The 18,843-nt window shown below is 49.8% G+C and overlaps 1 protein-coding gene across 2 annotated transcripts in view; it reads right to left on the bottom strand.

Moving 5' to 3' along the window:
- Positions 1–16,450, bottom strand: part of Gad1 (glutamate decarboxylase 1) — a 37,647-nt gene extending 21,197 nt beyond the window's left edge. For both annotated transcript variants that reach the window (XM_048344242.1, XM_048344243.1), the window contains exons 1-5: positions 16,319–16,450; positions 12,911–12,973; positions 7,051–7,209; positions 5,433–5,675; positions 706–796 (exon numbers count right to left, since the gene is read on the bottom strand). In XM_048344242.1, the coding sequence (XP_048200199.1) occupies positions 706–796; positions 5,433–5,675; positions 7,051–7,209; positions 12,911–12,973; positions 16,319–16,400 (638 nt within the window). In that variant the 5' untranslated portion in view covers positions 16,401–16,450. The remainder of the gene's footprint in view (positions 1–705; positions 797–5,432; positions 5,676–7,050; positions 7,210–12,910; positions 12,974–16,318) is intronic.
- Positions 16,451–18,843: the final 2,393 nt, after the last annotated feature.

An 18,843-nucleotide genomic window follows, 5' to 3' on the forward strand; every position in this document is an offset into this window, starting at 1 on the left:
TAAGAAAGCTATTCATGTGCTAGTCTTCAGAGTCATTTTTATATAAATGTATAAGAACCTAGGGGCTGGTGGTATGGCTCAAGTGACAGAGCACTTGCCTATAAGAATAAGGCTCTGAGTTCAAATCCGAGTACTGTTCACAAAATATACAAGAACTTAGAATAAATGAAAATCTGTCCCCCAAACAAGTATGGAAACGATGTCAAATTTAGCAAAATAAATTATTTTGAAAGGCATATATAATGTACCAGTACAAGCTGGATTTTGTTTTAGAACTTTTAGTTGAGCAATAGGTTGATTTGTGGCTTTCTAGCAGCTTTAATTATGGAGAAAATATGGCCTAAGTGATTAGAATCCATGTGCTCAAAAGAGAAAAAGAAGCCACCATCGTAGCCAAAAGTGTGACCTTTTTAGATATGCCATTCAGAAAAAAGGGTCTATCACTATGAAATTTCACATGGAATTTCGAAAGCTAGAGTTACTGTTTGTTTCTCATCGCTGTGGACTTATTAAGTTACATTTTTCAATTCAAGAACAGTTTATCAAGTTCTCTACTATGAAACCAGAACTGTGACAAACCCACGCTATTAACAGAAAAATTAATACTATTGGAACTTTAATGAAACTATTAAAATGGGCTTTAAAATCAATTAGCTAGAGTTATACATGATGATGGCATATATGAAAAAAATCTATGAGACTTACATATTGGTATTAGCAGTTGATGTCAGCCATTCACCAGCTAAACCAATGATATCCAATCCAGTGGAGAGCTGGTTGAAAAATCGAGGATGACCTAGAGAGGTAACAGGCAAGCATCAAGGAAATTCCAAGAACTTCAAGCTATATTCAGAGCCAAAGGCCTGATCGACAAGACATATTGATGAGGTCTTCATTCTATGTTCTCAATGGGCTATACAAGGGTACTGGAGAAGGAAGTGTAGGTTGACCCACTTGTACTAACCAAGTGGTGGCATGCAAACCTAACAACTTCAAAATCATGGTAATAAATGAATGAATGAATGAATAAGCACTGTAGTTTTAATTTAAAATGAGTATAAAAATGAATTATGCTCTTATATCTTTGTTGTTAATTTCCAGGTGAGCTCTTCTGTCACATTAACTTTTGAGTTACACAAAGCATGTGGTAGTCATAATTTTTCCATATGTTTCAACTTTCAGTTCAATATCCCAAGGGACTGAATTCCCTGATCAAGATTTTCTGGTGGAGAAGAGGATGTAGGCCTCAGGAAAGGCTGAATGGAACCATGCCTGGAAAAAGCACCAGCTTGGATGCTTTATGCTGAGGCCATTCCATCACTCTTCAGGTCTCTGTGACAGGAGTGACATGAAGCAGCAGAGTGTTTTGCCCAGGTGCAGTCAGGTACCCCATAGAGTAGCTGCGTTGCATGGAACTGAGCTGAGCTGAGCTGATTGATTGCTGAGCCAACCTAGTATCTCCTCTGCAGAATGGGCAGAGCAGAGCCAGTCCTTACTTGCGCAGCCAGTGGGGGAGGAACTGTCACTGCCGTGCAACTAGGAAGCCCTATGCAACCCATGGGATGCTTTAACTGGAGATGCTTTCAGCAAATGCAGGACTGTTGCCAAGTTTTTGCCTACTTGCATTCACCAAAAAACCTCAACGCCACAGCAGCAGGCTTGGCTGAGCTGTCATGAAGAAGTCAACACAATAGATTATCTAGGGGTGTGTGACAGAGAGCCAGTGTTAGATTTGCTGACTACTATGTTTCCAGTGGAAAATTGCTCTTGCCTCTGAAATAACTGTCAGAGAGCTAGTGATTGTATGTTTCTGGTCTAACTTCCCGCCCTGAGAACCTATCTCTCTTAAATCTGAGGGACTCTGCTTCTGAAAACTGGACTATGGCTTCTTGGAAGATATCCTTGCATCTCAAAGACTCTCCCCCAAATAATACTGATTTCTAGACAAAAAAGTGTTATGAGAAGCTAACTCACTGTACACATGGCACCCCAAATTTGGGGCAATATTACAGATGTTCATGTGGGCTAGTTTAAGTAGCTTACACTATTCCATTTTACTCCACTGTGCTTAGTGACAAGCTGTAAGATATTGTGTAACAAAGAATCTTGCAGAAATTCACTAAGATGAATATGCATAGCTGGGCACCAGTGGTTCACACCTGTAATCCAAGCTACCCTGGGCAGGAAAGTCCTTGAGACTCATACCCAATTAACCACCAAAAAGCCAGAAGCCTTGCCCTGAGCTGTGGTTCAAGTGGTAGAGTACCAACTTTGAGTAAAAAAAGCTAAGGGCAAGTGCCCAGGCTCTGAGATCAAGCCCTACTACTGTCACACACACATACACACACACACACACACACACACGTCTACACAGTACTCATTTCACAACTTTAAAGAACAAATCTTTCATTTTAAGATAGGACTGAAGCATCAAAAAATACAATCACACTTCATGTGATAGTGCACTAGGACCACATAATATGGAAGAGACAAAAGATGGACAGAGTAGAGACTGACCAAAGTGTAAAAGCATCTCTTTGGTCATTAAAACATATGTACAAAAGCCTCCCAAAAACCTTTAACATAGGGCTACAATCTTCTCTCTTAAAATCTCTTGCTGGAATTTATATTAAGTAAGAATCTAGCTTAGAATTAAATTTCTGGTTTTGTTTTATGTTTTTGATACAAGATCTTGTTAGGTAGCACAGGCTAGCCTAAGACTCACTATATAGCCCAGGTTGGCTTTAAACTTGAAATCTCCCTTCCTCAGCCTCCCAAATACTGAGATTATAGTCATGAGTCACCATGCATGGCTCTAGATTTCACCTTCAACTCTGTACTTGATGAGTGTAAGAGACAATAAGACAGGACATGGTGCAGCACATGACCAAATGTCATGTAAAGGCTTGGAGAGAGAGAAAGATTTGTGTTTTTTTAAGTTAATTTTTTAATCAAATATTTGCAAGATGAAAAAAAAAAGATGGGGAAGGAAATCTATCAGGAAACATGTCAATCACCTTCAGTGTAAGGACTTATTTAGATGCTGATTTGAATGCATTAAAACAAAATATGACCTTTATGCCACTCATGAGACAACTGAGAAATTGAACACTGACAACTGTACCATATTAAAGAACATAGACTTTGGCTTTTTAAAAAACGATGAGTAATGACATTGTGGTTTTTTTTTAAACAGTTCTTCAGAATGGAGAATATACTGCCAACATCTCTGAGCAGAATGCATCCACAGCAGTATTTTTGCACTAGAAAAACCCAATTTATTGTTTTGTATCTTAAAAAAAAAATCCCACATAAAACTGGGCATCAGCGGTTCATGCCTATAATCCTAGGAGGCTGAGATCTGAAGACTGAGGTTCAAAGCCAGCTCAGACAGACAAATCTGAGACTCTTATCTCCAATTAACCAGCAAAGTGCCAAAAGTAGAGGTATTGCTCAAGTGACAGAACACCAACCTTGAGCAATAAAGCCAAACAACAGTTTAAGGCCCAGAATTTAAGCCCCAATAGCACGTACGCATGCACACATGCATACATACACAGAATCACCAACAGGACAACATCCTGAGGTGCAATATAAAGTTTAAAGTTTTCCAGTGCTTGGAAGATTATTATTTTGGGCATGGGGGGTGGGGTGGGATGTCCTTATTTATACATGTTCAACCAGCCATTATTTTTTTTTAATCCAGACAAATACTACTACATATTTTCCATCAGGAATAGGTTAGTTATTAGAAAAATGTGAAATATACCTAAATTAATAAGTACTTTACTAATCAAACAATAGAGACTGTGCATATAATTAGGTCTGGTCCATGTAATAGTTATTTAATGAAACTTTCCTTAGTCCAATAGTATTTGCAGACCTTAAAAGCTATTGAGATTCCTTATTTTAACATTTCTTTAACCAGCCTCATTAATTCATCGCATACATTGCTTTTGACATCTAATAGCCTTACTCAGATTTATGTCCACCATCTTTCTCAGTCCTGATCTTAAATCTATCTTCTAATGACTCAGAAGAGTTAGTGCTAACATAAAAGACAAAGAGAGAGGAAGAAGAGAAAAGAACAAGGCCCTGCCAGTTGTGGTCTTGGGGCTTCCCCAATGGTGTGGCAACTGTGCCAAGAACTGCCAGTTCTTGAAAACTCTCCTGTGTCCAAGCTCAGAAAAGCCAGGCTGTGGAAGGGAAGACAGAAACTACTTTTTTTCCATTTAGAGACAGCTAGACAGAGGTCCAAAAGGTCCCTGAATTTGAGACAAGTGGAACATAAGCACTTTGTTGATTAGAGAACAGTATGATAATATGAAATGGAGGCAAGAAGACAACCTTGCAATCTTGTATTTTCAACTAGTTGAAAATAGGATTTGTTTACTCTAAATTCCAGAGATTAGAGCAGCATGTGGAGGAGTGTGTGTGTGTGTGTATACCAGAGAGAGACAGATAGAAAAAATATTGATTGGGAAATGTATGGGGGGGGGTAGCCAAGGAGATGTTGTGAGTTGAATTGTTCTTTTTAAAAAGATAAGCTCAGGAACTAATCTCTTGTTCCTGTAACTATGACCTCACTAGAAAATAGGGTCTTTGTAACTGTAATCAAATTAAGATCAAGTCATGCTGGATTAAGATGAGCTTTCACACAAAGACTGGTGTCTTGTTTTTTGGTAGTAGTAATGGAGTTTGAACTCTGGGCCTTTTACTTGCTAGGCAGATGCTCTAAGGCAGAGCCATGCCTCCAGCCCCATTATCCTTTTGACAAGAGGCAATTTGACCGCACTTTTGAAAGTGAAGGCAGAGGCAGGACTGATATATGTATCTCCATGCCAAGGAATGCCAAGTGGAATGTCCACAATGCCCAGAAGTAGACACAGCTAAACATGGATCCTCTCTGAGGCTCTCCAAAGAACATCCAACGACGGTAGGGCCTTGCCAACAACTTGATTTGGGTTTCTAGACTCCAGAAGTTTGAGAGGGTAGATTTCCATTGCTTGAAATCACCTAGATCCTGTTACTCTGTAATGACAGCCTTAAGAAACTAATTCAGAGCATGGGGCCAAGTCTCTAGTGTCAGTGATAGGCAAGTCTAAGGAGGAATGAACAGAATGCAGCATGCATGAAAGTGGAGAGGAGGTGAGAAAACACACTGAGTAGCCTAAAACAACTCAAAAAAGGAAGTTTGACCTATTGCCATGTACCTGTAGCTTTTTAGTCTTTTATAAGAAATAATGACAAAACACACTTTTGCTGGGATTGATTCAATTGTTGCCACCCAGAGTTGCTCTTGGGGGCAATACTTTGCCACCTCCCCTCAGCAGGTCCAAGCCTCTCCTCCAGCATGCCTTACCCTCCCCACAGATCGGGGTGAGAGGGAGGGAAGGTTACCCACTGCCTACCCTGCTGGCTCTCACTCTTACCTGTGCGAACCCCATACTTGAGGGTGTCTCTGCAGTCAACCAGGATCTGCTCCAGGGACTCCGGGTGGTCAGAGAGTTCCAAGTTAAAGCCCTCCATGCCTTCCAGCAACTGGTGTGGATGGTGGAAGTCCAGCACCTTGGTGGAGCGATCGAAAGTCTTGCGGACATAGTTGAGGAGTATGTCTACCACTTCCAGTAGGAACTGCACAGTCTGCTCTTCCCCATTCTTTGCTGGAAGCAGGTCTAAAGGAGGTAAGATAGAAAGAGGTGATCACCTCCTCATACCTGGCTTCCTGGGCTCAGAGATCCCTAATGTCAGCTTTGATATCCTGACAGGCCTCACTGCGTTCCAGGATGTATCTGTGCTGAGAATCAGACCTGCATTCCCTGACTTGGTGTTAAAGTTGTGCTCCATCTGTTGGTAGCAGAGGATAACGCTTCTGTGGTAAGAGTGCATCCTTCCTAGCATCCTCAGACAGTAAATTAGAACTTGGCTCAAGATGGAAAGACAGGGGACCTCTCTTGACCTCATAGTCTGGGCCTGGATCCTGAGATGTATGAAGGTGACTTTGGGCTAAGGATCTGCAAAGCAGAGTCAGGTAGAGGGGGTTAATCCAGGGAGGAGAGCTGCAGAGGACTCCAACCACTGTGGACGTATCTGTCCTAGTACGAGGGCAGGCTGCTGGGCTACATTCATGATACTCTGTCTATTCCCTGGGTAGTTGGAGGTTTCAGTGTTCTCATCTGGCTGTGGCCCAGTAGGAGTTATCAGCTATAGTGGTGGGTCTACCTTTGAGCTGCCAGAAGAATGCTGACCAAGATGTGCATGTGAGGGCAGAAGCAGTGAGGAGCGGAGATCTTGAGGAAATAAATCTCATGGTTTTTGGTTATATGGTCCACCTATGTAGCTTCTCATAGAGTGACGTGGAGGGGGTAGTCTTGGAGGATAAATGTATTAGGATTCAATGGAATTATCTTTACCTGTTAGATTCCTTTACATTCAGAGATTTGACAAATTCATATTTATCTCTTCATGTGTCATTAGAATTGCCTATTTGTGTATGTGTGTGTGCCAGTACTCAGGGCCTGGACATCGTCCCTGAGTGTTTTCTCTCAAGGTTGGCATTATATTACTCGAGCCATAGTTCTATTTCTAGCTTTTTGAAAGTTAATTGGAGATAAGAGTCTCATGGACTTTCCTGCCCTGGTTGGCTTTGAACTGTGACCTTCAAATCTCAGCTTCTTGAGTAGTTAGGATGACAGGCATGAGCCACTGGCATCTGGCTCGAAATAATAGATTTGGTTGTGACTTTTTTTCTTCTTCCAATACTGGGGATTATCTTAGAATCTTGCACCTGCTAGGCAAGTACTCTATTACTTGAGCCCCACCATTAGGTAGAATTGTTTTACGGACATTCCTCATTTACCTTCTGAAACCATGAAACCAAGAAAGACAGATTCTGAAAAACAGTTTTGTGAGTTGTATGAACTCACTGACAAAAATGATATTTCTTGGTAAAAGGAGTAAAGTCTCAGGAACAGAAAAACTAGGACATTTGAATTAGGAACCAAGTAGCTATCACTGTGTGTATTGGGAGTGGGGCTAGGGAGGGACCACCTCGAGCAAACAGGTTGGAGAAGTCGGTCTCTGTGCGCCGGAAGCGTGCATCACGATCACTGTTTTCACAGGAAAGCAGGTTCTTGGAGGACTGTCTCTCCTTGAAGGCGCTCACAAGGCGACTCTTCTCTTCCAGACTGTTGGTTCTTTGCAAGAAGCCTAAGGCATAAGAAGCTGGGTCAGAGAGACTGGAAACTACCCAACCAGCAAGGGTCAGCTGCTGGACTAGTCTGTTCCAAGCAGGGCTCTTGTTTCTGCTGGGAATCCCAGTGAGTATCTGTGCTTTAGGTCTAGTGGCTCTGGCCCTGCTCTGCTGCAGGCCAAGAGGGGCAGTGCCAAGTGTCATCAGTAGTACAGGCCCAGTCATGCAAGAGAGAAACAGTAAGTTAGGCCCATTCTCCTCCCTGAATGTGACAGCAAACTCAGGATTAAGTCAAATGGACAGCTTCCACTCCAGTAACCAGCCTCAGGATGGAGTTTGGAAGGAAGGGACCCTCAGAGAGGAGGCAGCCAGTGCTGGATTTATGTGCTGTGCAATCAGAGGGAGGTGGGGCAGCAATGGGAAGAGCAGGGAGAACTGCTGCATGAGAAAGGGTGAGACTAGCAGAGGAAGAAGGCAGGAGAGGGAAGAGAAGACTGAGGTCCTGGGAATTAGGTAAGATGCTTTCTTCTGTTGCTAACTAGCCTTCAGGGTAGAATATAAGTGTAATTTTTCTGAACCAACCCTACAAGGCAGTTTTTCCTACAAATGCCTCTTGCTTCTTCTTCTCTCTTGTTAATAAAATTGGAGGAAAAGAAAGATAAAGTCCTATGTGACTTGACATTTAATTGTATGAGTACTTGGTGAGCACTGTGTGTGGAGAAACAGTCTTCTATGAAGTCAGGACGGGCAGATGAAGATAACTGACTGACACAGCGTCCCCTCCAGGAGCTTATAGTCTGGCAGAGGGAGACTACAGTTGTAGTAAAGATAGGAAGTTACATAAGAATCCAACAAATTCTGAGGCCAAAGTCTGATCCTGGGATGGTATTCACATCCAGATCATCCCTGAAAAGGAGGAGAAATATCTTCCCTGGAGGTGACAATTACAAAAAACACCATCTGCAAACCGAGGAGCAGGGTGGAACCAAAGGACTTGGAGAATATGTCAGCCTTGAGTCCCTCCTCCCATCTCTCTGGTGTCCCAGCCTTCAAGGCCACTCTCTTCTTAGCATCTCCTCAGTGCAGCCTCAATCCTAGGCCTAAAGGGAGCACCCTGAAACAAGGCGGGGGTGGGGGAGGAAGCACAAAACTTCTTGGTGACCCGAAACCTGTCTTTGTAGACACGACAGTCCCTGGTCCTTAGGGAATCACAGGTATCATGAGATAGGCTTGGAAGAAATTCCCAGGAGGTATGAAGAAAAGCAAGTTAATGTGGGAATTCAGCTCTACTTCCCTAGGACACAATTCAGTGGTGATGGGTGGCAGAGGGATGCAGAAGGCTGGGTGATTAGAGTTCTCCCACACACACCAGCCAGAGTCTATTTTTGGAGGGAAGAAAAGGAAGGCAGAAACACCTGGCCCTTTAGCGTTCCCAGCACCTTTTAAACTTGCCATCGAAACCCCAAAGGACATCAGAGGGAGGGAGGTACTTTATAATTGAGGTGCATAGTTGGGTACAGAGATGGAATATAACCTTTGCCTTCCTTCTATGCTCTCCCTCCTCCAAGTCCTCAGAATTCAGAAGCAGGCTCATTCGCAGGAGGGTTGATCACCTGCCTCCCAAATCCTGATGCTGTTCCCCTGGTCCTAGAACAGTAGTTATGGAATTCATTAGGCTGGAGAGTCCAGATGTGGTTCACTGGGGTGAAGTCCTTCCCTGCTGACCAAGTGCCCACCTCCGTAGTCCCCAAACTCTGACTTCCACTGGATTCTGACTCACTTCTGGGAAAGCCTTAAGCCTCTGCACCTCAAGACCCCTTGGTACCAGATTCAGGAACTAAAGCCTTTCGGTATTGTGTCTAGTTTACACTGAGGTTCTTATAGAGACATCCTGATAAGGTTGAGAGATGCCAACGCGACACAGCTTTGGACTTGCATCACTTTGCTGGACTACAATTCCAGTAATGCACTGAGTTAGAATTTTCTCTAGATTCTGTGATGGTCTTATGGATAGCACACTGATATTACAAAATAAATTGTGTTAAAAACCACTAATATATTACTGGAAACAATATGTATACACACACACACACACACACACACACTTGCTATCCCTTAGCCTTTTCTGTTCACAGCTAGTTCTCTATCACTTGACCCACAGCTCTGTTTCTGGCTTTTTTTTTTTTTTTTGGATATCTAAAGATTTGTCTGCCCTCACTGGTTTCAAACCTCAAATCCTCAGTCCTCAGCCTTCTGACTTGTTAGAATTATGGGCATGAGCCACTGGCACCTGGCTTCAACTAATGCAAACTTTTAAGGTGCATTATCATGTCTTTTACATTGCTTAGGAAGGCTTTGGTTTTCTAAAATACTGGGATCCTTAAAAGTGAATGACCCAGAAGGAGCCATCTCTTATAAGTATGGAGAGGAGGGTACTTTGACAACATCCGTGGCTACTGAAGAGTTCTCTTGGAGCAGGGATTCCTGAGACTGGGGCAAGCTGAACTCATCCTTGCTCTGTACTCCAGCTGCAAGGAGCTAGTGTCAGTCTGTGGGTAACTGGTCAGGAGGCTCCTCACTCTGAGAATAAGAGGAAAGCTGAGGAGAGCTACCTTGCAATTGCAGTTGTGTTTGCTCAGGTCAGAGTTGGTCAACCAGGAGTATAACTCTGGAAGGAGGGGATGGGCAAACTAGGCCATCCATTCTTTACTCCTGTTCCCTAAGTCAAAGGCAAAAGGACCAGTGAGCACTGTTAAACCAGAGAGCTCCTGGCTTCAGCCAGCTGCTTCCATGTTAGGCCCTAAACTGTGCATGGCCAGCAGGGCATATGGGGGTGGAACCCCAGTACTTTCTTTGCTTTCCACATATGGAACTGCTTCTGTCTTAAGGAGAGGCTTTTAAAATAATTTTTAAGCACACAGCTAGCTAGATCTCCTTCCTCTCCCCCACCCCAACCCCAGGACAGAAACAAGAGATACAGAATTCTTAAGGTCTAATTTTAAAAATTGATGATGCAAAATTAAACACACACACACAGTGTTGACTAAATAACATGGCTCTGGGCACTAATCAACAAGTTTGGAACTTCTGAATAAGTAATTGATGGAGGCCCAAAGATACATTGAATGGTTAGAAGATCCCAAAGCCCAGAACTTAGGTCAGGGACCCCTTCTATGTAGGTCATGGCACCATGCCAACAGCTACTCTCCAGCTCTTGGCAAACTATAGGTTTCTTCTGTCTGATTACACTTCCAGGGTGGTTCTACCTCCAGAACTAAGGCTACGACCCATAACCCTATGCAGCTTCATTGTCTCTACTGTGGGGAAGAAGAGGAGAGTGGGTGGAAGCTGTTTGGCAAGGCACTGAGGAGGCCATACAAGGGAGTGTATGGCCCAGAGCAAAGGATTGCGGGTGCAGAGAGGACCACAGTCCCTATGCTATCTTAATGTGACAAATCAGCCTTGATGCCCTTGGGTGCCCAGGTGCACGAAGGTCTGGGAGGGAGGGCTGGGTGTGGTGTGTGAAGGTGAGGAGGACAGCTGTGCAACCGGGACCAAAATGAAGACAGCACTCAGCTTCCAGTACATTAAAATGGAAAGCCAGGGTTGTCCTTAAAGAATGGAAAAGAAATGCTCATGGAGTTGTGTTTGCTTTTCAGAATCAAACCTAATGGCAACTTTCTAATCTGTGGCCCCAAAGGCATTATTGCCGCTGAGCAGTAGGTAATTTTCCCTCATCAGACTATTCCTCTCCTCCTGTCACTCAGGTTGTAACTTTTCAGAAACTAATGTGTAGGGGGGGTGGGGCGGAGAGGGGCTTGCAGGAAAGAAACAACTCAAGAACTCTGACCCCAAGGCCTTGGCTAATAGCTGGAGGGGGAGTGGATGGCATTTTAGGGTCCTACTGTTTCCTTAACCAGCAAAGCCACGCGCCTGTGCTCTGGGACTGCAAAGACTGGGAAGGCTCTAGGACTCAAGGGTCCCCTCACAAGAGCATCAAGGAGTAGGAGCCGGGTGGGGGCGGGGGTGCAGGGTACGGGTGGTCGAGGTCTCCCCTCTACATGCCTATCTCCTTGCGGGCCGGGGATCGCAGAGCAGCTAGCCTTCGCCCCAAGCCTGTGCCGACTCAGTCCTTGGCCCCGGCCCGGAGAGGCTGGGGGCTCTGGCAGTTCTGCTTGCCCGGCTGCGTGAACAATGCCGGCTGCCGAAGGCGAGCGCCCAGGCGGCTGGAGGGATCTAGCGCGAAACGGGCCATTAAGCCGGGAATGGCGGCGGGGTGAGAGTGGGAAGGGGCTATTAATAGAACAAAGCTCGGGCAGCGGGAGGACACTCGGGTCTCGCCCACCGGCCTGGCGTGCGTGGGGAGTGGATCAGATCCCCCAGGCTGCTCCGCCACCGGATTGGGTTCTTCTTGGAAAACGGCTAGCTAGTCTACGAGTTGATATCCCCTTTTCGGGATTGAAGGCACACCGCACCCCAAAAAGGAGGGCGCAGTCAGACGATCGGGCAGAAAAGGATGGTGATTTCCATAGGTCGCTAAATGACCCCTCTCCGCTGGCTCGCTCCGGCCCTACTTTTGGATTCCCCGGCCCTAAAAGCTCCCGCTAGCCGGACGGCTCCCTGCACCCTGGAGCTGGGTGGGGGGGCGCGCCCCTCGCCGGCTCCGCCGTTATCTCCCGGGCGCAGCCGCGGGCGGATGGCTCCTTGAGAAGCCTCTCGTTAATCCCCCCCCCCCTTCTCTCCACACCCTGCCTGGGGACACCCGTATTTTCTAGCGCGATAAGGCTAGGGAATTTTAGACGGTGAAATGTAGCGAGGAAAGCAAGTCCTCATTGTTCAGCCAGAACCACTCAGCTGTGTCCCATCGAACAAATCTCCTTTTCTCCCTTAAAAAAAATTGCATCCCTTGGGCGTTTTCATTTCAGGCCCTCCCGTCTCTCGAGAGTAGTTCCTTTTCCGATCTATTTTCCTTCCCCGCTGGCAAATCGTGCCAGACAAACCCCCGTCCCCCTCCCTCCCTCTCTGCCTGTTCATTCTCCTTCCCTTCCTGCCGACCGGACCACGCCGGGGGGTGGGGGTTCACCCCCTGGCCGATGCTGCCCGAGCCTTCCCAAGGCAGGTCACCGAGGGCCCCCAAAAGAAATCGGAATCCATTATGATATCTCCTGGCAAAACTCCCAAGCTAGAGAACTACTTTCAATGCCCCTAGACCCAGGGGAGGGGGCGGATGCCGGAGGGCTGGGGTGCCGGGGGCGTGGGATGCAGGGGGGCTGGGCTCGTGAGGAGGCGGGGACGTGTCTGGCCCCCTGCCTGAGGTGGATCTGAGTCTTCGCCCGGCTCTCCAGCGAAGCTAGGTCACTTCGCGTTTCCCACCCGACCAAGCCTGACGGGTGGAGCTAGCGTCCCGGGAGGAGAGCCCGGCTGCCGCGTGGGGGCGCCGGGCTGCCGTTCACGTATCCAGCAGGGCGCCCCACCAGTCCTGGGGGGGGGGGGTTGCTCTCTGGGGGCAGAAGCTCCGTAGGAAAAGGCCCTTTCCATTTAGTCAGGGGAGGGAGGAGGAGAGCCTGGGCTTGGAGAGTGTATGACAATGGAATAAGGTTGGAAGAAGACCCGATCCAAGCACTAGGATCCACGCCACCCCCCCAGTCCCCGCGGCCCCGCGCACACGCACTGCCTCCCGCCGGGGCCCGCAGGACCCCAGGGGGCCCTTCCACTCACCGCAGATCTTCAGCCCCAGCTTCCGGGTGCACCCGTGGGCCACTCCGCACCAGGTGTCATAGGCTAGAAACGAGGAAGGAAAAGAAGGTGCCATTAGGGATGCTCGGGCGGGCGGGCCGTGGAAACTGGCAGGGGACAAAGGCGTTGGCCAGGGCAGGGAAGGCCTTCTTCAGTGCTCCGCGTTAAAAACTCTTTTGTGAAAGGAGCCAGATCTGTGTGCCGACAGGTCGGCTCGTGCCCTCGGAGCTAGCCTCACATTCCCTTCCTGCCCCGAGGTGCCAGGTACAGAACGGTCTTTCTGGAAGTCTGAAAGACGGGGCTCCCAGCGCCCACCTGGCTCCTAAGCGATCCCTGCCTGGCAAGCCACTGAAGAAGGGTTGGACCCCACGCGCAAAGGGCCAGTCCTGGGCGCTCAAGTTGCTCAGCACCCACCTGGTCTCTTGGCCCACAGACTGGAAGGGTGACCACAATAGCACAGAAAGGGAACACGGGCATCTGGGCCCGAAACGTCTCATAATTTCTTGGCGGGTCTCCAGCTGAGTGGCAGCTTAAAATAAACTGGCATGAAATGGGGTCGCAGCAGAGTTCAGGAATTAATTGGGTGAAAAATAGTATTTGACTAGATGATCGGCCTCGCATGGCTGCTCTTCAGTCCGGCTTGGGGAGTTGGGAAGACAATGGTGAGACTCAGGTTCTCAACCCAGGCCCCTCTACCCAACCTTCTCTCAGCCCTTTCCAGAGACCTCGCAGTCTGGAGCAAGCAGGCAGGCAGGAAGGCGGACAGGCAGGCAGGTAGGCAAGGGCGAATGGAATCAGGAGCCTTTACTCTGGTCTGAATCTCTGGCCCATGTTGGACCGATTTTTCTTAAAACCATCAGAGAGTCTGTCTGGTTTTCAGGTGAACTTCCAGAGATAAAACAGACCTGTGCCTGAGAAGTCTGGGTGCAAGCTAGTGTGAAATCCTCTCCCATCCCTCAGTGCAAGGCTCCTCGATCATTCCCATCCCCCACACCACCCTAGCCTCCAGCCCAGCTCACGGGTATTGCCTGTGATAGGCAGAGTGACATCCATTAAACCTCAGGCACAACAGAGCCCCCGGGGGGGGGGGGGACCAACAACAACAAAAGGGCCAGACCTCGTCCTCGGGACTGTATGCCACAGATGGAGTAACACTGATGGACAGGAAAACCTTTTTTCAAAAGCAAAACCCCATCATCATCATCAACAATAGCAGCAGCAGCAGCAGCAACAATACTTGGCTCAAAAAGAGCTATTTCAATCTGAGAATGTGCTCTTGATTTAAATATAATCTCATCAATTTCTCAAAACAACTCTATTCAACCCACCCAACAAGTGTAGATCTAACACTCATGTGTCAAAAACATCTAGGCTCAGAGAGGGTAAGGGAGTTTTCCAAGGTCACTCAGCAGGAGCTTGGGAGTTCAGGAGGTTATGGATGGAAGTAAGAAAAATCGAGCTGGAGAGTTAGAGAGCCTGCTTTATTTTATTTTATTTTTTATGGAGCAGAAGTCCAGAAGAACAATGCAGAGGGCTACAAGGATCCACATGCCACACAGGGGTTACTGGGGCAGGAGAGGTAGTAAAGGTGCACAGGTGCAGCAAGGACATAGAAGTCGAGTGCTGGGCAGGCTGAGGTGTGTCTGCTGGGGAGGGTGAAGTGGACTGAGCTTGGGGTATGTGAGGGCAGCCTAGGGGTGTTAATACCACAGCTGGGCTGCGGAAGGCAAATATTCTTGGGACAAGTCTGCTTGATCTTTCCAAGAGAAATCAGATTTCTTGCCTCTACCTCAATAGCTTCCAGGCGCTCCGGGCCATGTGTGTACTGGGCATTGTGGACTGGGGTTGTCCATAGGAGAAATTTGGGTGCTGGCTGTTGGGGAATGGTTTTACTGGCGGGCTAACCAATGCCACTGCTGTCCAGCCCTGAAGGTGCAGCAGAAAAACAAAACCAGAAACAGGAACGATGGAGGTAGGGAGATGTGCAGGGGACTGGAAAGAAATCTATCAAGGCCAAAGCAATAGACAAAAGACCAGCGGGCCTGGAGTTCCTCTGTCTGCTCTGCCACCTATGTCCGGCTCTCCTGCACCTGGACTGGCGGCTTTCCAGAGCCCCTCTTTGTTGTGTGGGTAATTGCAGCTCTCTTAGGTGCCGAGAAGAGGGAGCTGTAAAGGGAACTGGAACATAGCCTAAGAACTTTAGACAAGGCCGCCTAACGACAGTCACCGCCAAAGGACTGGAGCCCCTCCTAATAACACCTCCCCCCTTCCCCTTCCAAGAGGAGGGTAATTATCTCCTCCCGCTGCTAGTGCCGTAAAAGCTTAGGGACCAGCCCTCCCTCTACGGACACTATCTTCTCTAGGCTGCTCCTAGAATAAAATTCGAATGCCCTTACTGTCTGGAGCTGATCGATTTGGGGAGGGGGTGGTAAGGAGACTCTACTTCCCTATCTGAAAAAAAAACAAAAACAAATCTCTCATCCCCAGGACTCTGCAGAGAGGAACAAAGTTCAAATTAAAGACCCAAGAGCTGGGGAAGCTAAAGGTGGGAAAGTACCGTTTCCCCAATCCCCCTTTCTCGGTCTCTCCCCAATCCCCCTTTCTCGGTCTCTCCCCAACCCCAGGACTGCTATCTGCTGTCAGGACTTTTGCCCAGGAGAAAGGAGAAGGGTGATCTCTCTCTCCACCAAACCTTTGCCTCCCCCATAGCTCCTCACAGCCCGCCCCTCAAAACGTTGCTGTCCCCACCGTGTCCTTTTTGTTTCTAAGATGTAATTAATTGTATGAAGTATGGAGGTTCCGTCTCAGGCAGTTTTATGTACCTTTCCCGCCCCAGGCTTCGTCCTCACTCGTCAGTAGCACGACGCAAAATTGGAGCAATTAGGGGCCCCGAGTTTTCTAAAAGCTGCAATTAACGTCGAAATTTCCATTGATTATAGACTTGGAGCGCAGCTCTCGGGGAGAGGAGGAGGTCAGATCTCAGCTCAACGAAAGCCAGAGACAGAAAACTCTATTCCCGCTGGGACTCTTGGGCTCCTCTCACCGCCCCCTCCTCTGCCTCTTGTTATCCCACCAGGCAAAGAAACCATAACAAAACACAACAAAAAACGAGCGCTGTTGGTGAGCGCCCGGACCCCACCGCGTAGCCCCCAGCGATCGCCGCCGCTCGGCCCCACTGAGGGCCTCGCGCTACGGCGCCCCGAGAGTCACCTAACGTCCCTGACAGCCAAATGACCTCTAGAGGGGAGCCTGGGTTAGGGCCCCGTTTCTTTCCCAGGCTCCACCATCTCTTCGCCTCCCTTCTCCCTTTCCGACAGCGCAGCCTCGCAATATCCCAGCGCCCCCATCTTCCCTGCAGCCCATTTGATAGGAAATTGGGGCAGGACCTACTTGTGGGGCGCAGGTTGGTCGTGTTGGGATCTGCTCCTGCGTTCGAGGAGGTTGCGGACGAAGAAGGGGTCGAAGACGCCATTGGCTCGATTGTCTTGGGGTGTCTAGTGTCAGGGGTCTTCTTGGGTGGGTCGGCGGGTCGGAAGCAGGAACTGGCTGCGAAGAGAAGCGAGAGCTTTATATAGGAAAGGCTTCCTGCGCACCGGAGGCGACTGGAGGCGTGGGATGGGGTGGGGGGGCGCAGAAGCTCCCCGAAAATCTGGTTGCTTGAGAGGGAAGAGAAGCGCAGCGAGCTGGCTGGTTCGGAGTGCGCGGTCGGTGGGGAGAGGCAGGGAAGACGCGGGCGCTCGCTCCCCGCAACGCAGCCCAAGGCGGCGCTCCAGTCTGGTGGTGCCGTGGGGAGACCTGGGGGAGACGCTGCGCGGGGGGCTCAAGGCCAGTGCAGGACGCGGGGGGTGTGGAGAGCTGGGCGGAGGAGCACCGGGGAGCCAGCGCTCGGGGCGCGATTTTCCAGCCCCGCCGCGACAAGCCCCATTGGGCTCGGCGCAGCCGGCGCGCGGGCAGGGGGGAGGGCGCGGGGCGGGCCCGTCTGCCTCGGTGTCTGGTTCGCGTTGTTGTGTCTGGCTAATTCCCTGGAAAGAAGGAGGCTAACTGGTCCGGGGACGTGGCACTTGGTGAGACAAGGTGAGAAGGGAGGGGAAACGGTTCCCAGCCTTCTGGTTCTGCCCAGGACACGGCCGGGTACGAACCAGAGTCACCTTGCACTCCAGACAGCCGAACACGGCCGCTCAGACCCTCGCTTGTTTGTCTCTGGTCCCAACCCCTGGCCGAGCCGTTTCCAGCCTAGGGAGAGGCTCCGTCTCACTTTCGGTGTTTCTCCTTTACCTATCCCCGGGAGTTCGCTGAACAGAACCTAAGGAGGGTGGGGAAGGTTAGAAAGGAGGTCGCCACGGGGGAGATGAACTTGCGCCCCGCGGGCTAGAGGCGGCGAACAAAGATGAGCGCGCGTCGCCGCTGCTCCGCACCGGGCGCCAGAGCGATGGCACCCAAAGGCTCCGGGATAGAGAGAGTGCGGCCGAATCTGGGGGAGATCTAAGATGCCCTTCCACAAAGAAAAGTCCCGCAGCCACGGCCTGCACCCCCCCCCCTTCGGGCCCCACACCTAGGCGCGGGCGCGCACTCTCCCAGCCACGCGGACGGCAGGGAGAACCGCTCCTGGGGAAGTAACAGGTTAGCGCTCCTCGCCGCACCTTTGGTGGCTGGCTGCCCTGGCGCTTTTTGGAAAGTCAGGCGCTCAAAGCCTGGAAAGGCGCACAGGCAAATCGCTCCCGTCTCACTTCAGCACGAATCTCAGCTTCCTGGAGTCCTCGGGGGTGGTGGGGATGGCACGAAACCATCCACATCGAGCGAGCGGAAGAGAGCGGGGAGCCAGCGGCCCCGCGCGGTGCCACAATCAAGAGCCCAGGACAAGGGCAGGCGGGAAGCGCTGGACGGCAGGCGCTGGGGTTAGGGCTGGACAGGGAAGCCGAGGGCGGACAGCCGGGATGTCGCGCGCTGACCCACCTCGGCTCGGCGACCCGGAGCTGGACACTCCCTCCGCTCCTCGGCGCAGCGTCCAGCGGTCCACCTCGCTCGGCTCGGCCACTGGCGTTTATGTCCGGTGTCACCTCCAGAGGTTTCCTGATCAGTGCTGCCCCTTGTCCGGCACCCGGAAACCTGGAGGAGAAGAGAAAGACCCGGAGAGGCGGCCGCTGGGCTCTGGGGAGGCGAGGGCGGGAGGGGAGGCGGGGACCCGCTGGGCTGGGGAGTCACGAGGCCGCTGCTCGCGGGGGCGGCTCGTTGGCGGGGCGGCGGGGCTCCTTTGCAGGTGCCTGCCAGCCTCTGGAGCTTTATAGGGCGATTATAAATCCAGCTCACGGTTTTGCGCCCTGGGGGTGGTGGGAGGTCCTATGAGCAATCCGGAACATACTCACGTACTCAGTCTCTCTCTCTCTCTCTCTCTCTCTCTCTCTCTCTCTCTCTCTCTCTCTCTCTCTCTCTCTCTCTCTCCCTCTCTCTTTGTCTGTCTGTCTGTCTGTCTGTCTGTCAGTCAGGGTGTCCGATGAGGAAAGGGAAAAGACAATTCTTAGGAAGGTTTCTGCCTCGTTGAGCATTTCTTCTTTCCTTCCATTTTTCTCTCTCTCCCACCACCCCATCGTGGAGGAGACTGGATGAGTGGCTTTGGCTCCATCCATTTCCCAGTACTTTCCCTGGATCCGCGACTCTGAACGCTTCCTTGAGCGAAATCGCCCGGAGTGGTGTCGTGGCTGGCGCTACCAGGGCTGATGAAAGGGCAAAGCGGGCAGAGTCGAGGGGGCCCACTCAGGGACCATCTTCCCGCTCCCGTTTCCTCATCCAACTCGAGACATGCATGCCCAAAGTAGCTCATCCGAGCCTCGCTACCTAGGTGCCACTGCCTCCATTCTCATTCTTTATGCTCTCTCTCCTGATTGATCACGTCTGAAGGTTAATACCACGCACGAGTG

The sequence above is a fragment of the Perognathus longimembris genome, chromosome 4, assembly GCF_023159225.1.
Source record: "Perognathus longimembris pacificus isolate PPM17 chromosome 4, ASM2315922v1, whole genome shotgun sequence".
Lineage (NCBI taxonomy): Eukaryota > Metazoa > Chordata > Mammalia > Rodentia > Heteromyidae > Perognathus > Perognathus longimembris.